The 25,647-nt window shown below is 38.1% G+C and overlaps 1 protein-coding gene across 1 annotated transcript in view; it reads right to left on the bottom strand.

Moving 5' to 3' along the window:
• Nucleotides 1–287: 287 nt before the first annotated feature.
• The window catches only part of LOC128057590 (ATP-binding cassette sub-family C member 4-like), a 192,481-nt gene continuing 167,121 nt past the window's right edge, over nt 288–25,647 (bottom strand). Inside the window, 6 exon segments of the mRNA XM_052650038.1 lie at nt 288–316; nt 2,850–2,985; nt 19,937–20,023; nt 20,025–20,043; nt 20,442–20,614; nt 24,662–24,751. Of these exon segments, the coding sequence (XP_052505998.1) occupies nt 288–316; nt 2,850–2,985; nt 19,937–20,023; nt 20,025–20,043; nt 20,442–20,614; nt 24,662–24,751 (534 nt within the window).

The following is a 25,647-nucleotide window of genomic DNA, read 5'->3' as shown; positions in this document are numbered from 1 at the left end:
CAAGCATATGCAGAAATAATGTCAAGAAGATACTCAGCTAGGATCAGAATCAAGATATATATCTCCATATGTCTTTCTGTGAAAGTGACCTGAGCCAGTGGCAGGACTGGAATCCAAGAGTGCCATTTTGACACCCTGTGAAACTGGGTGATGGCCTCACCTTGGCCACACTGCTCCTACATGAAAGGAGCAGTGTTCTCAGACTCAACATAGAACACAGTATCTAGGGTAGCACTCAGTCTTCCCCAGTAATTCCTACTCTGTGCTCCCTGACCAGCTCTGAGACCTTATGCAACTCTGGACCCAATCTCTTCATCTATGAAATGGTATAAAAAAGAACCATCATGAGGATTAAGTGAAATCAGACATTCAAAAACTATGTAAAATAAATTTTAAAAAAAGAACTATGTAAAATAAATTATAAAGAAATATACAAATATAATTTACTACCTAAACAGCATATTAAAAAGCAGAGACATTACTTTGCCAACAAAGGTTCGTCTAGTCAAGTCTATGGTTTTTCCAGTGGTTATGTATGGATGTGAGAGTTGGACTGTGAAGAAAGCTGAGCACTGAAGAATTGATGCTTTTGAACTGTGGGGTTGGAGAAGACTCTTGAAAGTCCCTTGGACTGCAAGGAGATCCAACCAGTCCATTCTGAAGGAGATCAGCCCTGGGTGTTCTTTGGAAGGATTGATGCTAAAGCTGAAACTCCAGTACTTTGGCCACCTCATGCGAAGAGTTAACTCATTGGAAAAGACTTTGATGCTGGGAGGGATTGGGGGCAGGAGGAGAAGGGGACGACAGAGGATGATATGGCTGGATGGCATCACCAACTCGATGGACATGAGTTTGAGTGAACTCTGGTAGTTGGTGATGGACAGGGAGGCCTGGCATGCTGCAATTCATGGGGTCGCAAAGAGTCGGACACGACTGAGCGACTGAACTGAATTGAACTGAATACCATTGTTAAATTAGGTGCAACATTATTAGATCAGGTATCAAAAGTTTTCTATGACCTATCTGCTTTTGTATCTATGTTACACTTAATTTGAAATATTTACTGAAATAAAAGATTTCTAATTCTGTGTCTGCTACAAACTAGGCTAAATTAGTTATATACATATGGTCACCTTCCTTCTAAAGAGCCTTAGTTTTTTCATCTGTAAAATGAGGGTAGGTAAACCTATTATGTTATTTGTACCAATCTAAAATTGTGAGATCTATTCCTCAATGTTTTGGTAATATAAGACAACAATACATTTTTAAAATGAAGAATTTGACACATAGGAGAGGACATACCCCTTTGATGTGAAATGCCTAAGGTTAAAAGAACAAAATAGTCTGTGAGATTCCTGGATGCTTTGTGACCAGGTTATACAGGGAATCAAAATGACTAATGGGATCTTAGGAGGGAAGGTCTGACTAGGAGATACTCTAGTGGATGAAAGTGTTCTATGAATTTCAGGGATACAAAATATAGGGCCCCAAGTGCAGCTCCTCTATATTTGCACACAACATATGTACTTGTGAAAAGTTCACAGTCTCCACTGTCCCTAATCTAGGTTTGAACTAGCCAACTCTGTCAACTCTTCAGCCAGCTCTGTGACCCTGGACAATTTCCTACCCTATAACAGTGGAAGGTACTTCTCTTCATTTCTTCATTTCTAAGGGGAAGAAATAAGAGTCAAGAATACCTGACCTTCCCTCCCTCCTTCCATCCGTCCATCAATCCCACCCCCATCTTGTTCCAGAGAGAATTACAGGCAGCTGCATGACAGTGACTAAGTCCCTTAAAACAGACCTCAATTACCACACTTCTATGATGAGGCACTACCACCTCACCATTGATAGAAAGATACCAGGTGACTTGTGACCCAAATGTTACTTATCAAGCACCTTCTTCACACCATGTACACTGTTTAGTGTTTCACACACTTCATCTCTATGAAAATGCTTTGTACACCTTCAAGCACCATTCAGACTACAGTGTTAAGGTTATTGTGAATTTCTGATTTGTCCTGTTAACAACTGAATCTTCTAGAAGATAGAGGAAGCAGGGTAAGGGGACAATAGGACCTAATTCTAAACAACAAAGAATTAGGGAGAAAGTGATAGTATCAGGTAGGAGTTTTCTTTACAGTTTAGAAAACGGAAGAGACCTACACCTTTCCCTGGTATATCTTCCTAGACCCAAAGTATTCCAGGTTTTATTTTTCCCTTAAACTCTCAAATTTCTTGCATGTTCCTTGACAGCGCTTGTATTACAAATATGCTGAGCACCAATATTTTGGCCACCTGATGTGAAGAATTGACTCATTTTAAAAGACCATGATGCTGGGAAAGATTGAAGGCAGGAGGAGAAGGGGATGATAGAGGATGAGACAATTGTGTGGCATCGCCAATTCAATGGACATGAGTGAGTAAGCTCCGGGAGTTGGTGATGGACAGGGAGGCCTGGCGTGCTGCAGTCAATGGGGTTGCAAACAGCCGGACATGACTGAGCAGCTGAACTGACTGACTGAATGAATGAGAATGAAATGTAAACAGTCTGAAAAAATGAGTGTTCTGTGTTTTATGAAGTCTGAACCCAGAGTTCAAAGGTGTGGAAAATCTAATCTGAAATCTCTTAAGCACATGAGCATGCACACATCCTGCAAGCCACCCCCACCTCTGCTGTAAAGTTTCAACAGACCTTCCTTCAAAGGACTGAGACTCAGTCATGAAGCTTAGTCTCCGGAGGTTTATAATTTTAAAGGGCACAGAATACTTGCTACCAGATCCCTGGTGGAGATTTGAAGTGAACGCTGGATTTTAATTTTAATTACAATTCTTTGCAGTGGGCTCACCTATTATTGCTGTTTCAGTGAGGGCAGTGGCCTCCACCTCACCCAGTTGTTGCACCATCTTGTAAAACAGGCTGTTTCTATTTTGCAGCAAATCATGTGGCTTACCATGTTCTTTCCGTGTGCCTGAATCCCATACCTGTTAATTAGCAGAAAGAAACCCATTAGCACACAGTGTTTTACAAAGGGACAGAAGATGTTAGTATAAATCTGTTTGGGTGGTAGGTCTGACTGGTATATTAATGGTTTGATAAATTTGATCAACTAGGCAGACAACTGTTTAACCTGACTTTTTATTATCATAATGTTATAGAAAAGGAAGAAACTGGAAGTTTTAGACTATGATTATGGGTACTCAACAGTCTGTAGCATTTTATATTTTGTCCAGGGCATTTGAGGTTGTTATCATAAGCTAGTGCTTAGACTCTGAGTTTTGAAGCCTATTTATACAGATATACAGAGTTAGGACATTTCTTGATTTAAGAAAATCAAACTCAACTGATCTAAAAGTAGACTGACATTATACAAACCAGATAGCAATGATCTGACAAATTAATTGCAAAGTTGGTTTGACAGAATCTAAGCAATATTTGGGCTTCCCTGGTGGCTCAGAGGTTAAAAGTGCCTGCCTGCAATATGGGAGACCTGGATTTGATCCCTGGGTCAGGAAGATCCCCTGGAGAAGGAAATGGCAACCCACTCCAGTATTCCTGCCTGGAAAAATCCCATGGATGGAGGAGCCTGGTGGGCTACAGTCCACGGGGTCGCAAAAAGTCAGACACGACTGAGTGGCTTCATTTTAAGCAATATTTAGGGAAAAAAGAAAACGCTTGCAGAATTTCCTTAGGGTCCTGGTTTATGTCAGCTGCTAAAGTGTTAGTCACTCAGTCGTGTCTGACTCTCTGTGGCCCCATGAATGGACAGGAACCCACCAGGCTGTTCTGTCCGTGGGATTATCCAAGATAGAATACTGGAGTGAGTTGCCATTTCCTTCTCCAGGGAAATCTTCCTGACCCAGGGATTGAACCTGGGTCTCCTGCACTGCAGGCAAATTCTTTACCATCTAACCCACCAGGGAGACCTGACAAATTAATTGTAAAGTTGGTTTGATAGACTCTGAACAATATTTGGGAAAAATAGTAAATGCTTACAGAATTTCCTTCATTTCAGTCTCTCAGTCGTGTCTGATTCTTTGTGACCCCAGGAATCACAGCTCACCAGGCCTCCCTGTCCATCACCAACTCCCAGAGTTCACTCAAACTCATTTCCATCGAGTTGGTGATGCCATCCAGCCATCTAATCCTCTGTCGTCCCCTTCTCCTCCTGCCCCTAATCCCTCCCAGGATCAGAGTCTTTTCCAATGAGTCAACTCTTCACATGAGGTGGCCAAAGTATTGGAGTTTCAGCTTTAGCATCAGCCCTTCCGAAGAACACCCAGGACTGATCTCCTTTAGGATGGATTGGCTGGATCTCCTTGCAATCCAAGGGACTCTCAAGAGTCTTCTCCAGCACCACAGTTCAAAAGCATCAATTCTTCGGCGCTCAGTTTTCTTCACAGTCCAACTTTCACATCCATATTTGACTAATGGAAAAACCATAGCCTTGACTAGACAGACCTTTGTCGGCAAAGTAATATCTCTGCTTTTCAATATACTATCTATGTTGGTCATAACTTTCCTTCCAAGGAGTACACGTCTTTTAATTTCATGACTGCAATCACCATCTGCAGTGATTCTGGAGCCCCACAAAATAAATTCTGACACTGTTTCCACTGTTGCCCCATCTATTTCCCATGAAGTGATGGGACCAGATGCCATGATCTTTGTTTTCTGAATATTGAGCGTTAAGCCAACTTTTTCACTCTCCTCTTTCACTTTCATCAAGAGGCTTTTTAGTTCCTCTTCACTTTCTGCTATAAGGGTGATGTCATCTGCATATCTGAGATTATTGATATTTCTACTGGCAATCTTGATTCCAGCTTCTGCTTCTTCCAGCCCAGCATTTCTCGTGATGTACCCTGCATATAAGTTAAATAAGCAGGGTGACAATAGCTTTGACGTACTCCTTTTCCTATTTGGAACCAGTCTGTTGTTCCATGTCCAGTTCTAACTGTTGTTACAGAATTTCCTTAGAGTCCTGGATTATATTAACTGCTAAGAGGGGCAGAATCCCTTCCCTTGTCTGAGAGATGCTTCTTGAAGTTTAGCAGAATTGCTCTGCACATCAGAAATCTCTAGCAATCCAATTTGTTTCTTTGGATAAAACTAAAGAAGGAAATAAGAAACTGAACTTCCAATTTTAGTGATCATGGCCCATACAACACAGGGGGCTGCACAATCTGAATTGCCTAGGAACTGAATCAGTTTTCACAAATTATCTTTGCTTCTTTTTCTTTCTTTCTTCAGCTGTCTGCCCCTCAGCACTTTTATTGATTTGCTCAATAGCTGAAAATTAAAAAGGAAAGGAAGGCATTCTTAACTCTGTCTTTTTACTTATTAGTGGCTTTGCTTAATGGTTTTGGAAGGAAGAAAAAGTCTGAAACAATTGACTTAAATGACATAGCAATGTAATCAGTTCTGATGTTAATGGTACTTAGTTCTTCATTTAGGACATATTTAGAGTAAATGTATCTTAAGAAAATACACTGAAACTCTAAGAAGGACATGGATTTTTCCACATCTAGTACTGCAGTTAATTTCATCCCAGTGTATTAAATCAGAAACACTTATTAAGTCTCATAAAGACCATTTTCCTGTTAATATTTTGTTTACTGCTGTGAATCACTGTTAAGTACAGCTTTCTCAAGAGTCGAAGAATAAATAAGTCGGTCACATACACGTTATAATTTAAATGACCTATAATTTAGCATGACAATTTAGATGTCCTGAGGGTACAATTTTATGTACGCATAGCATGATAGAACAAAATTATTGCTCCTGACATTGGAGAAGAAAATATGCAGTTTTAAAACACAGGTCTCCAACACCCCTACAGTCAATCAATGAAAGAGTAAGCAAGAATATATAATGAAGAAAAGATAGTCTCCTCAGCAAGAGGTACTGGGAAAACTGAAGAGCTACATGGAAATCAATGAAATAGAACACTCCCTCACACAATATACAAAACTAAATTCAAAATTTTTTAAGTCCTAAATATAAGATATGATACCATAAAACTCCTAGCAGAGAACTTATACAAAATATTCTCGGATATAAACTATAGCAATATTCTCTTAGATCACTCTCCCTAGGCAAAAGAGGAAAAAAAAAAAAAAAAAACCAAATAGGACTTAGGCAACTTAAAAGCTTTTTCAAAGCGAAGGAAACCACAAACAAAATGAAAGACAACCTATGGCATGAGATAAAATATTTACAAATGATGCAACAGATAAAGACTTAATATCAAAAATATACAAACAGTTAATACAACTCAATATTAAAAAAAAAATCCAATCCAAAAAATGGGCAGGAGACTTAAATAAACATTTCTCCAAACATCGATATTTACTATGGAAATGCTAATCAAAACCATAATGAGGTATCACCTCATAATTTAAGAATGGCCATCATTAAAAAGTCTACAAATAATAAATGCTGGAAAGGGTATGGAGAAAAGAGAAGTAATTAGTAGGAATGTAAACTGCTGGAGCTACTATGGAAAAGGGTATGAAGATTTCTTAAAAAACTGACAATAGACTACCATATAATGCAGCAATGTGACTCCAGTGCATTCATCCAGAAAAGATGAAAACCCTGATTTAAAAAGACACTTGCATTACAATGTTCATAGCAGCATTATTTACAATAGTCAAGACACAACTTTGGCAACAAAGGTCTGTCTAGTCAACGTTATGGTTTTTCCGGTAGTAATGTACGGATGTCAGAATTGGACCATGAAGAAGGCCGAGAGCCGAAGAGTTGATGATTTTGAACCGTGGTGTTGGCAAAGACTCTTGAAATCCCTTGGACTACAAGATCAAACAGTCAATTCTAAAGGAAATCAGTCCTGAATATTCATTGGAAGGACTGATGCTGAAGCTGAAACTCCAATACTTCGGCCACCTGATGCTAAGAGCTGACTCATTTGAAAAGACTCTGATACTGGGAAAGATTGAAGGTGGGAGGAGAAGGGGACGACAGATGATGAGATGGTTGGATGGCATTACTGATTCAATGGACATGAGTTTGCATAAACTCTGGGACAGGGAGGCCTGGCATGCTGCAGTCCAAGGGGTCGCAAAGCATCAGACACGACTGAGCCACTGAACTAAACTGATTGCCATTTGCACCAACATAGATAAACCTAGAGAATATCATACTAAGTGAAGTAAGTCAAAGATGAAGACAAATATAATTTATACATGGAATCAAAATATAATACAAAAGAATTTATATGTACAATAGAAACAAATTCACAGATATAGAAAACAGACTGATGGGTTACCAAAAAGGAAAGGGAGGGGGCATATAAACTAGGACCACAGGATCAGCAGATACAAATTACTCTACATAAAACAGATAAGCAAAGAGGATTTACTATATAACACAGGGAACTATATCTAATATCCTATAATAACTTATAGTGGAGAGTATTCTGAAAAAGTATTTATATATAACAGAATCCCTTTGCTGCACACCAGAAACTAATATTGTATTTCAAATATACTTCAATTTAAAACAAAGAAAAGAGTAAAACATGACCAAAACATATTTGAGGAAAGCTTAAGTAAATTTTCATTAACTTCTGAATTTATTTAGCAAATGTTTATTGCATATTTAACTGTATTGATGGTATTATGCTAGATGCTGTTCAATCCATCACACAGTCCACTCAACTCCATTTCATTGTTTATCCCAAATCCAACCATCTCACCATTTCCACTGCTATCACCTTAGTCTAAGTCACAACAGTCAAGAGAGAGTACAAATTTTGAGAGAGACTGAACACTGCATTTGGAGAACAGAAAGACCATCAACATGGTTTTAGCTGTAACGGAAAGAGGGAGAGCAGAGTAGGACAAAACTGGAAAGGTGGGATGGAGCTGGGCTGTGAACTGCTTAGTAAACCGAGTTAAGGATTTATTCAGAAGACATGAGCTTCTGAATAAAGCCATATAAGCATTGAGTAGGAAGGTGCCATCTACAGGATGAGACAGGAATCACCAGGAACTAAAGCCACCAGCACCGTGCAGATCTATGAGATGTATTTCTATTGCTTAAGCCACTGAGTCTATGGTGTTTTGCTACCTGAGCAAAACACCTGAGCAGACTAATATGGGCATCCAGCCAGTCACCAAGTCCTGTCAACTCTTTGCAATTCTTACATTCTTTTTCATCATTTCCACTGTCAGCCTAAGATCAACTTGTGCCCAGATGAATGCAACTGACTCCGTTATCTTCTCTGGCTTTGTATTTCTTCTCTTATTCCCATCCATTAATCCTTACCTTCCTACCCCTCCACCTATCATCTGAAACATCTGAAATGTTTGAATCTGACGCCTGATATTTTCATCTCTGATATTTTCAATTCTTGGCTACCTCTTCTAGAACTTCCTGAACTCACTTCTCAGGAGCAAGTTCTCTGGACTCTCCAGGTATTTGCATTATACTACCCTTCATGTACCTGTGTCATTAATATCAGTAGGATCTATTCCTAGCAGTGAATTTTGCTAGGGCAGCTGATGCATTTTTTAAACGTACACTCTAAATTTTAGTAGGAACCATCAGATTGCCTTCTACAGGACTTTTGCTGAATTAAACTCTATCCACTAATACAAAGTGCCTATTTTCCAAAACTGTCACCAGCACAGAACCTTAACCAAGTCTTTGATCTTTGACAAACTGAAATGTAACAATAGTAATCCACTTTTGTTTCACATCAATCTTTCAAGTGAGAAAGGCTGAGTTATCCAGTTTAGACAAGCACTTGAAAAGCAGGCATGGCATGAAGACAGTCTCTTTCCACCTCTGCTGCCTCATCTTTGCAGGTCTTTCCTTAGCTCCATGCTTAACCCAAAATCATCTCAGCATACCAAACAAAGCTGTTCCATGGCTGGTGGGGCGAGGAGGGTGTGGGGGGTGGGAGAAACAAGTATCTTTCTCCCAGCATACATAAAAAAGACACTGTCCAAGAAATAAAAATTTGAGATCATAGAAATTTACCATGAGATACTGGTAAGTAAAACACAAACAAATGGATATATTTTGATAATGACAAAAAGCTGAGTGGTTAAGGGGATAGACATTCATATCTGTAGATCAAGTGGTGATGGGTAAGATTTAGGAGTGATCAACTCACATGTCTGCCAAACTTTGTCCTTCCTCACTGTTTCACTAACTGATAAGACATATCAAGGTGAGAGTATTTCTAAGAATTAGATAATAAAAGGAAGCTGCTACCATCACTACTATAATACCAAAAACCAAAAATAAATCTCCAAAGCACACTTTGGAGCAAAGGATTTAGTTGCACGGACCCCTAACTGAGCTAGAGATCAAGCCATTTTTATGCTGTTGCCTCTAAAGCCTGACAGAAGACTTGAAACAGGTAAATTGCATAGTATTATACATTTATTGTGGAAGAACAATGCTTTTAGAGACAGTCTGCAAAACACAGTTCTGAGACATAAGTACAACAAAGTGACAGGTAAAAAGTAGAAATAAAAGGTTACTTTTCCAATTAGCACTGAAGTACACAAAATGAGGGACTAAGATGCCTGATGCCAAACAACATTTCTGGAACTTAAGAGTCTCTGTCCTGCAATCTTGGAATGTTACCCGGTCCCAAATAAAAATCTGCAGATAGAGTCTGCTTCCTATTGTGATGTCATCCAGGTGACTGGCTACACTGCTGGAAGCCTAGAGCATCCCTTCAGTTGGGGATTCCCCTACTGCCTTTGTCTGCTCCACCCCCAGAGCTCACTCCTGTGCCATCCAGCTCAAGCAAGTGAGGCTACAGGCACTGCTTCAGTGCTGTATCAGTCTGGTATCTACTCAGTGTCCCCCCTGATGGCTCCATCTGACAATAAATGTGAAGAAGTGTGGGAGAAGATATTCTCAAAATGGCCAAAAAAGTCAAAGGAGACAGTTCCATTATTACTTGACATAAGGATGTTTTGGTATTATTGATTATTCACTACTGATGATTACCTGTTTAGTATTGACCATCAAAATCACTGGTTAACTCCATCAGTTGCCTTTTATTTGTTACACAGGCCTTATCTATTTATTCCATCACTAATCAGCACCACTGGATATTATGGGGTCTTCTGAGATAAAGGAAAAAAAATGGTATGGACCTAACAGAAGCAGAAGATGTTAAGAATAGGTGGCAAAAATACACAGAAGAACTGTAACAAAAAGATCTTCACGACCAAGATAATCATAATGGTGTGATCACTCACCTAGAGCCAAACATCCTGGAATGTGAAGTCAAGTGGGCCTTAGAAAACATCACTATGAACAAAGCTAGTGGAGGTGATGGAATTCCAGTTGAGCTATTTCAAATCCTAAAAGATGATGTGAAACTGTGAAAATGCTGCACTCAATATGCCAGAAATTTGGAAAACTCAGCAGTGGCCACAGGACTGGAAAAGATGAGTTTTCATTCCAATGCCAAAGAAAGGCAATGCCAAAGAATGCTCCAACTACCACACAATTGCACTCATCTCACATGCTAGTAAAGCAATGCTCAAAATTCTCCAAGCCAGGCTTCAGCAATACATTAACTGTGAAATTCCATATGTTCAAGCTGATTTTAGAAAAGGCAGAGGAACCAGAGATCAGATGGCCAACATCCACTGGATCATGGAAAAAGCAAGAGAAAAACATCTATTTCTGCTTTATTGACTATGCCAAAGCCTTTGACTGTATGGATCACAATAAACAGTGGAAAATTCTGAAAGAGATGGGGATACCAGACCACCTGACTTGCTTCTTGAGAAATCTGTATGCAGGTCAGGAAGCAACAGTTAGAACTGGACATGGAACAACAGACTGGTTCCAAATAGGAAAAGGAGTAGGTCAAGGCTGTATGTTGTCACCCTGCTTATTTAACTTATATGCAGAGTACATCATGAGGAACGCTGGGCTGGAAGAAGCACAATCTGGAATCAAGATTTCCAGGAGAAATATCATAATTTCAGATATGCAGATGACACCACCCTTTTGGCAGAAAGTGAAGAAGAACTAAAAAGCCTCTTGTTGAAAGTGAAAGAGGAGAGTGAAAGAGTTGGCTTAAAGCCCAACATTCAGAAAACTAATATCATGGCATCTGGTCCCATCACTTCGTGGGAAATAGATGGGGAAACAGTGGAAACAGTGTCAGACTTTATATTTTTAGGCTCCAAAATCACTGCAGATGGTGATTGCAGCCATGAAATTAAAAGACGCTTACTCCTTGGAGGAAAAGTTATGACCAACCTAGACAGCATATTGAAAAGCAAAAATATTACTTTTCCAACAAAGGTCCGTCTAGTCAAGGCTATGGATTTTTCCAGTAGTCATGTATGGATGCGAGAGTTGGACTGTGAAGAAGGCTGAGTGCTGAAGAATTGATGCCTTTGAACTGTGGTGTTGGAGAAGACTCTTGAGAGTCCCTTGGACTGCAAGGAGATCCAACCTGTTCATTCTGAAGAAGATCAGTCCTGAGTGTTCTTTGGAAGGAATGATGCTAAAGCTGACACTCCAATACTTTGGCCACTTCATGCGAAGAGTTGACTCATTGGAAAAGACTCTGATGGTGGGAGGGATTGGGGACAGGAGGAGAAGGGGACAACAGAGGATGAGATGGCTGGATGGCATCACGGAATCGAACGTGAATTTGAGTGAACTCTGGGAGATGGTGATGGACAGGGAGGCCTGGCATGCTGCAATTCATGGGGTCGCAAAGAGTCGGACACAACTGAGTGACTGAATTAAACTGAACTGACCTAGATACCATCCATTAGATGAGTGAAATCAACTTACTTTATCAAGTTAGGGGTTAACCTTAAAATACCTTGCATTTCTTTGGGATTATTTTCAGCCGTAGGTTTTTGCTTTGAGGAATAGGTTCCTTATCATTTTATAAAGCCCCACCCTAACATTTATTGAAATTCAACAAGCAATAGTGGGAAAGAACAAAGAAAGTGAGAAGATGAAAAAAGAGAGAAAAGGAATAGAGGGAGAAAAGGAAAATATTAAATTACTAAGGGAAGAAAGACCTAACCAAACCTGGAAGGAAGTTATAATACTAGACAGATATTCAGAGACCAAAGTTTGGATCCTGCTAAGAGTGCAGAGTCCAGATCTGTGTGTAAGAGACATGCCAGTTGTTTATCTATGGTCTCTCAGCACCCACCCCAGTCTACCTTTCTACCCTCTCATCTGTGATGCAGAGGCTAGGTCTCTGAAAATCACATTTCAGAGGCCCTCTGGCCACCTGGCCCTTTGTGAGGTTCTGCCAACAGGGGACAATAGAGGAAGACTAAAGGTAGGAAGCAGAGCGAATGGTCTACTTGGTTTCTGTCACTCCTGCAGCATTACCCCAGCTCCCAATTTCTATTAGCTCATGAAGAACTAACATTATCATGTTCCTTCACAAATATGATGAGCAACTGGTCAGTGACTCCTCCTTAAGGACTAAGCACCAACTCTTTAGGGCCTCTGGGTTCTTAGGTCTGAAGAACTGTCTAGGGCACAGTTAGTGCTTCCTAAAATTATTACCCCAGTGTTTTCTTTCATTTTCAAGCCTTTCAATTCATATGTAACAAATTTCCTATATTAAATCCTTTTTGTTGAAAAACTTTGTTTTTCTCATTAGGTCCTTCCTTCTCATGGAATGCCGTATGATAGCAATAGCCGAGACATTCCACAAAATCCTTACCCAACAATCTTCTGGTAGTCTAAATGAAAGGCCTATTTTTTGATTAAGGAAATCCAAAAATGCTGAAACAACTGTGACACAGAGAAAACAATCATGTTCCACCACTGAAATATGAAGTTATAACTTGGATTCAAAATATTTTCAGGATTAGCCATCTTAGAGAGATGATGATTCAAATAAACTAAGATGATGGTAGCCTTACAGAATGAGTTTTGGAGTGCTCCTTCCTCTCTCAATTTTTTGAAATCGTTTCAGAAGGATAGATGTTAACTTTCTCTAAATGTTTGATATAATTTGTCTGTGAAGCTGTCTGGTCCTGGACTTTCATTTGTTGAAAGTTTTTAAATTTCAATTTCCAATTATTTTGATGACAAGTTTGTGTATTTATCAAAGCATGTGGGAACAGAAAGGTTACATTTTAAGTAAAACCAATGACCTGGATACCTGGTACAGATTATTTTCATTTACTTTCTAGAAAATATAGCAGTTAAATTATGATTTCAGCAAGACCACTTTTATTAGAAAAACTCATCCTGCTTTTGGTGTCAGATATAATACTGAAAGTGTGTCTCAAAAACAAAATTTGATGCTTTTCAACACTGAAAACATTAATTTACTGTAAATGATAAATTTGGGCTTCACTAAATAATGGTAACAATCCTCAAAAAAAAAAAATTTTTCAATTTCCATACTTGTGATTTGTCTGTTTATATTTTCAATTTCTTCCTGTTTCAGTCTTGGTAGATTTTACCTTTCTAAGGATTTGTTCATTTTTCTAGGCTGTCCACCTTATTGGCATATAGTTGCTCATAGTAATCTCTTATGATCCTTTGCATTTCTGTGGTATCTGTTGTAACTTCTCCGTTTTCATTCCTAATTTTATTGATTTGGGCCCTCTTCCTTTTTTTCTTGATGAATCTGGCTAACAGCTTATCAATTTTGTTTATTTTCTCAGAGAACAAGCATAACCAAAACACTCTTCAACATAAATCACAGCAGGATCCTCTATGACCCACCTCCCAGAATACTGGAAATAAAAGCAAAAATAAACAAATGGGACCTAATTAAAATTAATAGTTTCATTGATCTTTTCTCTTGTTTCCTTCATCTCTATTTCATTTATTTCTGTTCTAATCTTTATGATTTCTTTCCTTTAACTAATTTTGGGTTTTATTTGTTCTCCTTTCTCTAGTTGCTTTAGGTATAGGTAAGGTTGTATATTTGAGATTTTTCTTGATTCCTGAGGTAAGATTGTATTTCTATAAACTTCTCTCTTAGAACTGTTTTTTCTGCATACCATAACTTTGTTTTTTAAACAGAACTAAGTGTTGAAACACCATCTTTGCCATGCAGTTGGATACACAGAGTAATATTAGAAGGAATGTGTTAAACCATACATTTCAGGGACATTTTCTTAAAGAGATTAATGACAAAGCCTACTCTTACCAAGGAACAGAAAAAGACCTCAAACTCCTTCTGAGGGTTGTGAATACAGGGGGCTACAAAACACTGCCCCTAGAACTTGGAAATGAGAAGTTGAGAGTCAAACTAAGAGATCAAAGCAATGAAAGTGAGAGTAGCTCAGTCTTGTCTTACTTTTTACAACCTCATTAACTAAACAGTCCATGGAATTCTCCAGGCCAGAGTACTGGAGTGGGTAGCCTGTCCCTTCTCCAGGGGATCTTCCTGACTCAGGAATTGAATCAGGGTTGCCTGTATGGCAGGTGGATTCTTTACCAACTGAGCTAACAGGGTAGCCTGATTAAAGCAGAGTAGGGCAGAAATATGCACCACTGCCTCAAAGGGACAGAATGGCCCACAGACGTGCAGGGCTTGTGGAAGGCCAGATTAACTGTATTAACATTTCTAAAGGCAGGATATTTTTCTCACAAAGGGTCTGTCAGTTATGGAAGCACAGAAAAGTTAGAATCTGAAGATCTCTAGGGTAACATGGGCATCACTTCTCAGTTAGATTGTCCTTCAGTTCAGTTCAGTTCAGTCTCTCAATCACGTCCGACTCTTTGCGACCTCATGAATCGCAGCACGCCAGGCCTCCCTGTCTATCACCATCTCCCGGAGTTCACTCAGACTCACGTCTGTCAAGTCAGTGATGCCATCCAGCCATCTCATCCTGGGTTGTCCCCTTCTCCTCCTGCCCCCAGTCCCTCCCAGCATCAGAGTCTTTTCCAATGAGTCAACTCTTCGCATGAGGTGGCCAAAGTACTGGAGTTTCAGCTTTAGCATCATTCCTTCCAAAGAAACCCCAGGGCTGATCTCCTTCACAATGGACTGGTTGGATCTCCTTGCAGTCCAAGGGACTCTCAAGAGTCTTATCCAACACCACATTTCAAAAGCTTAGCTTCTCTTATAAATTTAGTAAGATGAGAAAATGTACTCACTATCCTTATGTTGAATAATCACTAAGCATTGCTATATTGTACATTTTGCCTCTTCATACTGTTCATGGAGTTATTGCCACCCTGCTGATTTAACTTATATGCAGAGTATATCATGTGAAATGCCAGGCTGAATGAAGCATAAGCTGGAATCAAGACTTCTGGGAGAAATATCAATAACCTCAGATATGCAGATGACACCACCCTTATGGCAGAAAGCAAAGAAAAACTAAAGAGCCTCTTGATCAAAGTGAAAAGGGAGAGTGAAAAGGCTGGCTTAAAACTCAACATTCAGAAAACTCAGATCAGGGCATCTGGTCCCATTACTTCATGGCAAATAGATGGAGGAAAAATGAAAACAGCAACAGATTTTATTTTCCTGGGCTCCAAAATTACTATAGATGGTGACTTCAGCCATGAAATTAAAAGACACTTGCTCCATGGAAGAAAAGCTATGACCAAACTAGACAGCATATTAAAACACGGAGACATTACTTTGCCGACAAAGATCCATATAGTCAAAGTTTCTCCAGTAGTCATGCGTGGATGTGAGACCTGGATCATAAAGAAAGCTGAGCACTTAAGAACTGATGCTTTTGAACTGTAGTGTTGGAGAAGACTCTTGAGACTCTGCTGGACTGCAAGGAGATCAAACTAGTCAATCCTAAAGGAAATCAATCCTGAATATTCATTGGAAGGACTGATGTTGAAGCTGAAACTCCAATACTTTGGCCACCTGATGTGAAGAACTGACTCATTTGAAAAGACCCTGATGCTTGGAAAGATTGAAGGCAGAAGGAGAAGGGGATGACAGAGGACAGGATGGTTGGATGGCATCACTGACTTGATAGACATGACTTTGAGCAAGCTCCAGCTGTTGATGATGGACAGGGAAACCTGGCATGCTGCCCATGGGGTCGCAAAGAGTCAGACATGACTGAGTCACTGAACTGAACTGATCATCACCACTTTTATTCAACATAGTTTGAGAAGTCCTAGCCATGGCAATAGGAGAATAAAAAGAAATAAAAGGAATCCAACTTGAAAAAGAAATAGTAAAACTGTCACTGTTTGCAGATGATATGATGCTATTCATAGAAAATCCTAAACATGCTACCAGAAAACTACTAGAGCTAATCAATGATTTTCATAAAGTTGTAGGATGCAAAATTAATACACAGAAATCTGCTGCATTTCCATACATTAACAATGAAAGACCAGAATGCTAAATTAAAGAATATATTCTATTTCCCACTGCATCAAAAAGATTAAAATACCTAGGAATAAATGTACTTAAGGAGGCAAAAGATCTGTATTCAGAAAACCATAAAATACCACTGAAAGAAATCAAAGATGACACAGATAGAAAGATATATCATGTTATTGGATTGGAATAAACAATACTGTGAAAATGACTATACTACCCAAAGTAATCTTATAGACTCAACGCAATCCCTATCAAATTAACAAGGGCTTTTTTAAACAGAATTAGAGAAAAAAAATTTACAATTTGCATGGAAACAAAAAGCCCCAGAACAGCCAAAGCAATGTTGCCAAAGAAAAACAGAGCTGGAGGAATTGGGCTCCCTGACTTTAGACTATACTACAAAACTAGAGTAGCCAAGAGAGTATGGTTCTGGCACAGAAACAGAAATATAGATCAATGGAAAAGGAAGCCCAGAGATAAACCCACACACCTATGCATCACCTAATCTATGACAAAGGAGGCAAGAATATACAATGAAAAAAGATACTCTCAATAATTGGTGCTGGGAAAACTGGACAGCTACACATCAAAGAATTAAATTGGAATACTCTCTATAACCATACACAAAAATAAACTGAAGATGGATTAAAGACTTAATGTAAGACTGGACACTGGAAAACTCTTAGAGGAAAACATAGGAAGAACACTCTTTGATATAAATCATGGCAAGATTTTTTTGACTCACCTCTGAAGAGTAATGGAAAAACAAAAGTAAACAAATGGGATCTAACTAAACTTAAAAAATATTTGCACAACAACAACAACAAAAAACATAAATGAGATGAAAAGACAACATTTTGATTTATGGCAGAGATAATCACAATATTGTAAAGTGATAACTCTCCAATTAAAATTAATAAATGAATTTTTAAAAAAGGAAAGACACCCTCAGAATGGGAAAGAATATGTGCAAATGAAGCAACTGACAAAGGATTAATCTCTAAAATATAAAATAGAGTACCTACAGCTAAAAAAAAAAAAAAATTAAAAAAATGGGAGACCTATGGATGTGAGAGATGGACTGTGAAGAAGGCTGAGCACCAAAGAATTGATGCATTTGAACTGTGGTGTTGGAGAAGACTCCTGAAGGTCCCTTGGAGTGCAAGGAGATCCAACCAGTCCATTGTGAAGGAGATCAACCCTGGGATTTCTTTGGAAGGAATGATGCTAAAGCTGAAGCTCCAGTACTTTGGACACCTCACGAGAAGAGCTGACTCATTGGAAAAGACTCTGATGCTGGGAGAGATTGGGGGCAGGAGGAGAAGGGGACAACCCAGGATGAGATGGCTGGATGGCATCATGGACTCGCTGGACGTGAGTCTGAGTGAACTCCGGGAGACGGTGATGGACAGGGAGGCCTGGCGTGCCGTGCTGTGATTCATGGGGTCACAAAGAGTCGGACACGACTGGGTGACTGAACTGAACTGAACTGAACTGAACTGAAATAAACATTTCTCCAAGGAAGACATACAGATGGTCAACAAATATGTGAAAAAGGTGCTCAATATCACTAATTATTAGAGAATTGCAGATTAAAACTATCGTGAGGTATCATATCACACTGGTCAGAGCAGCCATTGTCAAAAAGTCTACAAACAAAAAATAATGGTGAGGGTATGGCGAAAAGGGGACCCTCCTACACTGTTGGTGGGAATATACATTGATACACCCATTATGGAGAACAATGATTCCATAAAAAGCTAAAATCAGAGCTACCATATGATCCAGCAATCCCACTCTTGGGCAAATATCTGGAGAAAATCATAGGTCAAAAGAATACATGCACCCCAATGTTCATTACAGCACTGTTTACAATAGCCAAGACATGGAAGCAACCTAAATGTCCATTGACAGATGAATGGATAAAGAAGATGTGGTTCATACATACAATGGAGTATTATTCAGACATTAAAAAGAATGAAATAATGCCATTTGCAGCAATAGGGATGGGTCTGAATGTTATCAAACTAAGTGAAGTCATTCAAAGACAAATATCTTATGGTAGGGCTTATATGTGGCATCTCAAAAAAATGATACAAATGAACTTATTTACAAAACAAACAGACTCACAGACTTAAAAAGCAAACTTATGGTTAGCAAAATGGAAAGATGGGAAGCAGGGATAAATTGAGAGTTTGGGATTTCTATATAAAAATATAGATAAATTATATTTTGGTAGTATAGTAGTATATACACTACTATATAAATATATCTATATTTAAAATAGATAACCAACAAAGATCTATTTTGTAGCACAGGGAACATTGTTCAATACTCTGTAATAACCTAAATGGGAAAAGAATTTGAAAAAGAATAGATACATATATATGTAACACTGAATCACTTTGCTGTTCACCTGAAACTAAAACAAAACTGTCAATCAACTATACTACAATACAAAATAAAAATTAAAATAAAAAACAAACTTTTGATAAGAAAACATGAAATTATTGGATATATTATTTTTTTCCAACTGCTATTTATTATCTGATGATCATTTTAAAATATGAAAAATGTTAATATTAGTCATCATATTTTCCATTTTGTGATCTGTTCATTCTTTGTGTTGATCCAAATTATTTTATTTTTCATTACAAATTTATTTATTTAAATTGGAGGCTAATTATTTTACAATATTGTATTGGTTTTGCCATACATCAACATGAATCCATCACAGGTGTACACGTGTTGGCTGACTAAGGTCCATCTAGTCAAGGCTATGGTTTTTCCAGTAGTCATGTATGGATGTGAGAGTTGGACTGTGAAGAAGGCTGAGTGCAGAAGAATTGATGGTTTTGAACTGTGGTGTTGGAGAAGACTCTTGAGAGTCCCTTGGACTGCAAGGAGATCCAACCAGTCCATTGTGAAGGAGATCAGCCCTGGGATTTCTTTGGAAGGAATGATGCTAAAGCTGAAACTCCAGTACTTTGGCCACCTCATGTAAAGAGTTGACTCATTGGAAAAGACTCAGATGCTGGGAGGGATTGGGGGCAGGAGGAGAAGGTGACAACAAAGGATGAGATGGCTGGATGGCATCACTGACTCGATGGACGTGAATCTGAGTGAACTCCGGGAATTGGTAATGGACAGGGAGGCCTGGCGTGCTGCGATTCATGGGGTCGCAGAGTTGGACATGACTGAGCGACTGAACTGAACTGAATAGAACTGAAGGTGTAATTATGTACTTCAGTTATTGTCAGGAATCAGAAGAGAAACTAAGACAAAATTAAATTATTGGAGGCTTCTATTAAGTTTTACAAGCAATGATGCTTCCCTGGTGGCTCAGAAGTAAAGAATCTACCTGCAATGCAGGGGACCCAGGTTCAACCCCTGAGTCAGGAAGATCCCCTGGAGAAGGAAATCACAACCTGCTCCAGTATTCTTGCCTGGGAAATCCCATGGACAGATCAGTCTGGCGGGCTACACTCCATGGGGTTGCAGAGAATCAAACATGACTGAGTTACTAACACTTCAGCTTTTCGATAAAATTTTATATGGAAAGATGAGTTGAAAAATTAAACATTAAGTGGAAACAACTGAAATTCCACAGGTGAGGGTCTTACCATTATCCTGTTGCTGTCAATAGTGGTGCTCAGCCTGTGTGTAATAGTTACGATAGTACACTGGGCAAATTTCTCATGGATTTTTTTTTTGTATTAACTCATCAGTTCTGGAATCAAAGAAGTTCATTTAGTTCAGTAAAGATAGGAAAAGCAGACTTAATACTTAAAAATATCATATCACCTTTTATGTTTTAAAATGAATATTTTAAAATATAATCTTACTTCTAAAAAGCTAAGTATAAAAAGTCTACTTGAAAACAATGGAAAATAGTCTTCCCTCAAAATTTCTTGAAACTATCAGGAGCTGGATTTAGGAATCTAACTCTCTTAGGATGCCTCATAACAACATAAGCACCATATGTTATCTATTTTCTGGAATTAATGTTAACAAGAGACATCTTTCAGGCAAACAAAGCACTTAGAAACATTTTTCAGCATATTTAAATATTTTCTATTTACCACCTTAAAATCTGGATTCCAGGTTCCATGGATCTCAGCTTCATACCTTGGATCCACATGTGCTGTTGCTTTGTCAAAAATTAATATCTGATTTTTTCTGAGAATAGCCCTGGCAAGACACAAAAGTTGTCTCTGCCCAACACTCAAGTTCAATCCTGATTCTGCTAATGCGGTATCCATTTTACCAGGAAGACCTTCGATGAATTTTTTAAGTTGTACCTGTGGATACAAAAAACCATTTTCCTAACCAAACTGCTATTGATGTAAAAAAGCCTCTTAGACATTAGAGCTTTGATGTCCTCACGACTTATTATGTATCTTACATGTATAACAAAGTGATGTGGAGGGCCCCTTCCAATGAGTGTTCACTGAGAAAGATGGTGGAGTCAAGTCAGGACAGATTGATCTTCGTATCTCCCATCTCTGCCACATGAAAACACCTACCAGAAACTGCCCCTAAGGATTAGTTAAGGAGGTCTCTCAAAAAATAAAGCTACTTATCCTAATGTAGTTTAGCAGAAAAGTTGAAAGTTTTAAATCAAGTTTCAAAGTTCATTTTGCATAGGAGTTGTTATACTGAAGGGGGAAAAAATGTTTTTAATTACAGGAAGGATGATCCTTTAAAGATATAATCTAAGCAACACTTTACCATTTTGTGAGGTCTGAAAGTTTTAAAACACACACACACACAAATTCAAATAATGGCAAACTGCACCTCATAGAATAGTAATCCTGGAGCCTATTCTGGTGATGGTTTTTCCCAAATTTAATCTCATAAATATTAGACCAGTCAAGTGCATTTTCTTCACTGCCATAAATGTCTTACAATGAATGAAAACTCAGGACAAACAAGATATAACATCTTATTTCTCCTAAACTGTATGTATAAGCGGCATTTATATTAATCTATCTTCAGAAAATCATAATCATAAGTTTAATTTTTTTTTCCTAACTGCCAAAGATAACCTGAAAGTACATTGGACTGTAGGGGTCAGTTCAATGAATATTTGTTTTAGAGAAATATTACAGAACAAGAATCAAACTCAGGCTATATTTGAAGTTAAAGAACAAAGAGTAAATATACTTCAATAGATGGGGAAACAGTGGCTGACATTATTTTTCTGGGCTCCAAAATCACTGCAGATAGTGACTGCAGCCATGAAATTAAAAGATGCTTACTCCTTGGAAGGAAAGTTATGACCAACTTAGACAGCGTATTGAAAAGCAGAGACATTATTTTGTCAACAAAGGTCCGTCTATTCAAGGCTATGGTTTTTCCAGTGGTCATGTATGGATGGGAGAGTTGGACTATAAAGAAAGCTGAGCACCAAAGAATTGATGCTTTTGAACTGTGGTGTAGGAGATGATTCTTTTTTTTTTTTAATTTAAATTTATTTATTTTAATTGGAGGCTAATTACTTTATAATATTGTATTGGTTTTGCCTCTTGAGAGTCCCTTGGACTGCAAGGAGATCCAACCAGTCCATTCTAAGGGAGATCAGTCTTGGGTGTTCATTGGAAGACTGATGTTGAAGCTGAAACTCCAATACTTTGGCCACCTGATGCAAAGAGCTGACTCATTTGAAAAAACCCTGATGCTGGGAAAGATTGAGGGCAGGAGGAGAAGGGGACGACAGAGGGTAAGATGGTTGGATGGCGTCACCAACTCAATAGACATGGGTTTGGGTGGATTCCGGGAGTTGGCAATAGACAGGGAGGCCTGGTGTGCTGCGGTTCATGGGGTCACAAAGACGCAGTTCATGGGGTGGCAGAGTCGGACACGACTGAGTGACGGAACTGAACTGAAGAGACCAACAGATTGATGAGTGTTGGTCAGTGAGCAGGGACACAAAGTGGGCAAAGTTTTTGTAGTATCCTAAATGCTAGAGCACTTCTATAAATGTGACTCTGATCTGTGCTAATGATGGAGCTCCATCCTGAAAAAGGGGAATTTGGAGTTAGGATTAAATATGTTCTTGGTACACATTGCTGGTGTGAAAGGTACACCAAATCTAAAGGGTAAAGTTTGGATTATAGTGTAAGTAGTTGGCCTTAAAACTGATATTGTGATTTTGAAGAAATAATCTCACACTTGCATCTGATTCAGATGATATTTCATCATTAATCTGGTTTTCTATTTTTCTTCAGTTTGTCTGTATCTGTCTCATGAGGAATAAGGATTGTGAGGAGAAATATTTTTCAGAAAATGCTGTTTTCTGGTACTCTGCCTTCATTTATGAATTAGGGATGAAGGCCCTCTGTAGGATAATCATATAATCAAATTATAATTATTAATTTAAAAAAAGATGAGAGGTAGCAGACAATAGTAACTAGGAGTTACAACTGGAAAATCTGAAACATATTAGATACGAGTGTAATATTACTATTACATTTCTTGATTAAGATAACTGTTACACTATGTAAGGGAATGTACTTGTTCTTACAAAGGTATATATTTATGTATTTAAAGGTGAATTGCAACCTTTAATAAACATTTCTATGATTTACAAACAGTTCAGCAAAATATTTAGAAGAGAGGGAGCAAGTATGGAAAAATAGACAGCTGGTAAATCTATGTGAAGATATACATGAGTTCATTACACTATTCCTTTCATGTTCCTGTGATTTGAAATTAAAAAAAAAAAAATTTTGAGCCTTGAAGCCAGACAGCCTGGGTACAGATCCTGCCTGATTCTGCCAATTGAGCAACATCCTGAATTTACTCTATGTTAGCTTCCTAAACTCTAAATAAACTATAATATCATCATAATAATAAAGGTATGAACCTCCTAACATCATCAGAGTATCAATAGATATTGTCAAGTATTAACAAAGCTGTCAGTTGGCATCTCTTCATGCTTTGCTTTTTCTTTCTCTTAAAATAAAGTGCATGTATCAACAATGAGACTTTATTACACATGCATCGTCTTATTTTCTACCTTCTCTACCAGAATTTAAGCTCCCAAATGGCAAAGACTTTATCTCTTTTGATGATCCCAGAATCTGCCACACTGCCTACAAGCTCTCAATAGATATTTGTTGACTGTATGAAAGCAGTTCAATTCATCCTGTGATTTGTCTGTTTCTATAAATTAAAAAATAAATCCATATAGATAATTTATATATAACACTGCTTTCTTATGAAATATAAGTGTAAATAGAATATATTCTATAACAATTAACTAGAACCAAGATATTATCATACCATACTTTAAACTATGGAAACCATTTTAAAAAGCTGCAATTTCAGGAAAATGGAACAAATAATGCTATTTAAATCTATACATCCCAGTATAGAATATTTCAGATCATTTTTGAGCTTGGGAAAATAAAAGAATATAACAAAAGTGAAAAATAATAAACTGAACTCAGTCTTCTCCTTCTCCTCCTGCCTTCAATCTTTCCCAGCATCATTTTCCAATGAGTTGGCTCTTCATATTAGGTGGCCAAAGTATTGGAGCTTCAGCATTAGTCCCTCCAATGAATATTCAGGATTGATTTTCTTTACAATTGGCTGCTTTGAACTCCTTGCAGTTCAAGGGACTCTCAAGAGTCTTCTCCAACAACACAGTGCAAAAGCATCAATTCTTCAGTGCTCAGCCTTCTTTCCTGACATGACAGACCATACTCTTAATTCCATATCCAAGTATCTAAGCTGATTTTTTAACAGAAGCAACACATCGATGATTCACTTCCAGAGTTTTATCTACTTCACAGCATTTTATTGGTATGATCCCACTTATCTTTCAGTTAATAATGAAAAACTACTTAATAGTCATCACTTAGTAGATGTCCCTTAGAACAAGAGAAATAAACATTTCAGGGTAATTAGGGCAACACTAGACCACCTAGTAGAAATGGCAACCCACACCAATATTCTTGCCTGGAAAATCCCATGGACAGAGGAGCTTGGTGGGATATAGTCCAATGGGGCACAAAAAGTTGGACATGACTGTAGGGACTTAGCACAGCACAATCCATTAGGTCACCTACTAGAATTTGAATACATAATTTTAACATCTAATTTAGTGCTCTATTAATGAAAAGATAATGTGTCTAGTTGCTTTAGGTTCTAAGAAAAAAGCTAAAATGGAAACTTGAGGCATTATCTTATTAGTTTTCATCATCATCAATACACATGTCACCAAAGTTCTCCTAGGAGGTAACCAAAGTCAGTTAAACTGATAGGCTCCCTTGACTACCTGCGATGCTATAAATGCACATACATACATACTAATGCCAAGTTAGTTAAATTTAATAAATTACCTCTTCTAAGGCGTTCCATAGTTCCTCAATGGTATGATCATTAAAGGGATCCAGATTTTTCCTCATTAATCCAGTGAATAAAACAGGCTCCTAAATACCCCCCAAAAAGAGAATGTTATTACCTTAACATCTTTTCATCTTCTTTGAATACTTACAGAACAGAGTTAAAATACAAAAAAAGGGGAGGGGAGGAATTCACTATAATCATTAATAATAAGGTTGCAAGTGCTTATTTACAAAACAGTATCTTTAAATTAATTTTCCACTGTACAAAGTTATGCTCCAAAATATCTTCCAGACCACTGAACAGTAACAAAAGAAAATATTCAAAGTGTCATCTTAGGAAGTAACTGAAGAAGAAAAAGGAAGATTTGATTTTAAAAAATGCTTTCCTAGTAATATCTGCTTAAACAAAAAGATGAAGATATAACTGAGGAACTTTACATCAAGAGAGTTAGACAAATTGTCAGTCCTGGTGTGATACTAGGAAACACCAAAAGCATGATTAGTTGAAGTTTGTGCCTCAAAGCAAAATTGGTTTTTCACATTAGCACTAAAGAATGAACTAGGATATTTTCTCCATTGGTAAAACAGTCTTCTGGGATGGGAACTCTCTCCATATGTGTGAATGGAACATCCCCACACGTGCAAAGAGAATGTCAGCTCCTGGAGCCTGCCGCTCATCTGTCCATGGAGAGGTCACCTCTGATTCTGTATCACCTGGTCCCCACATTCTCTCACCTGTGTATCAGGACGAACTGTCTCACAGAACATCAACTGCAATGTCAGGATGATTTGAAACCCACTGTGATATGAGCCATAATAAAATTATTTTAATTTAAATAGCTCCTCCTATTCATCTACTTCAGGAGGAACTACAAATAAATCACTCTGGATACATATGCCTTCTTTTGTATTTCAAGAGAGAATCTTGTACATAAGCTCATGTAGGCCATTTAGTTTCTTCCGGAAGGCTCTAGTAAGCC

The sequence above is a fragment of the Budorcas taxicolor genome, chromosome 12 (genome assembly GCF_023091745.1).
Source record: "Budorcas taxicolor isolate Tak-1 chromosome 12, Takin1.1, whole genome shotgun sequence".
Taxonomy (NCBI): domain Eukaryota; kingdom Metazoa; phylum Chordata; class Mammalia; order Artiodactyla; family Bovidae; genus Budorcas; species Budorcas taxicolor.
The sequence above is the reverse complement of the archived record's forward strand: the minus strand, read 5'-3'. Positions and strand labels throughout refer to the sequence as shown.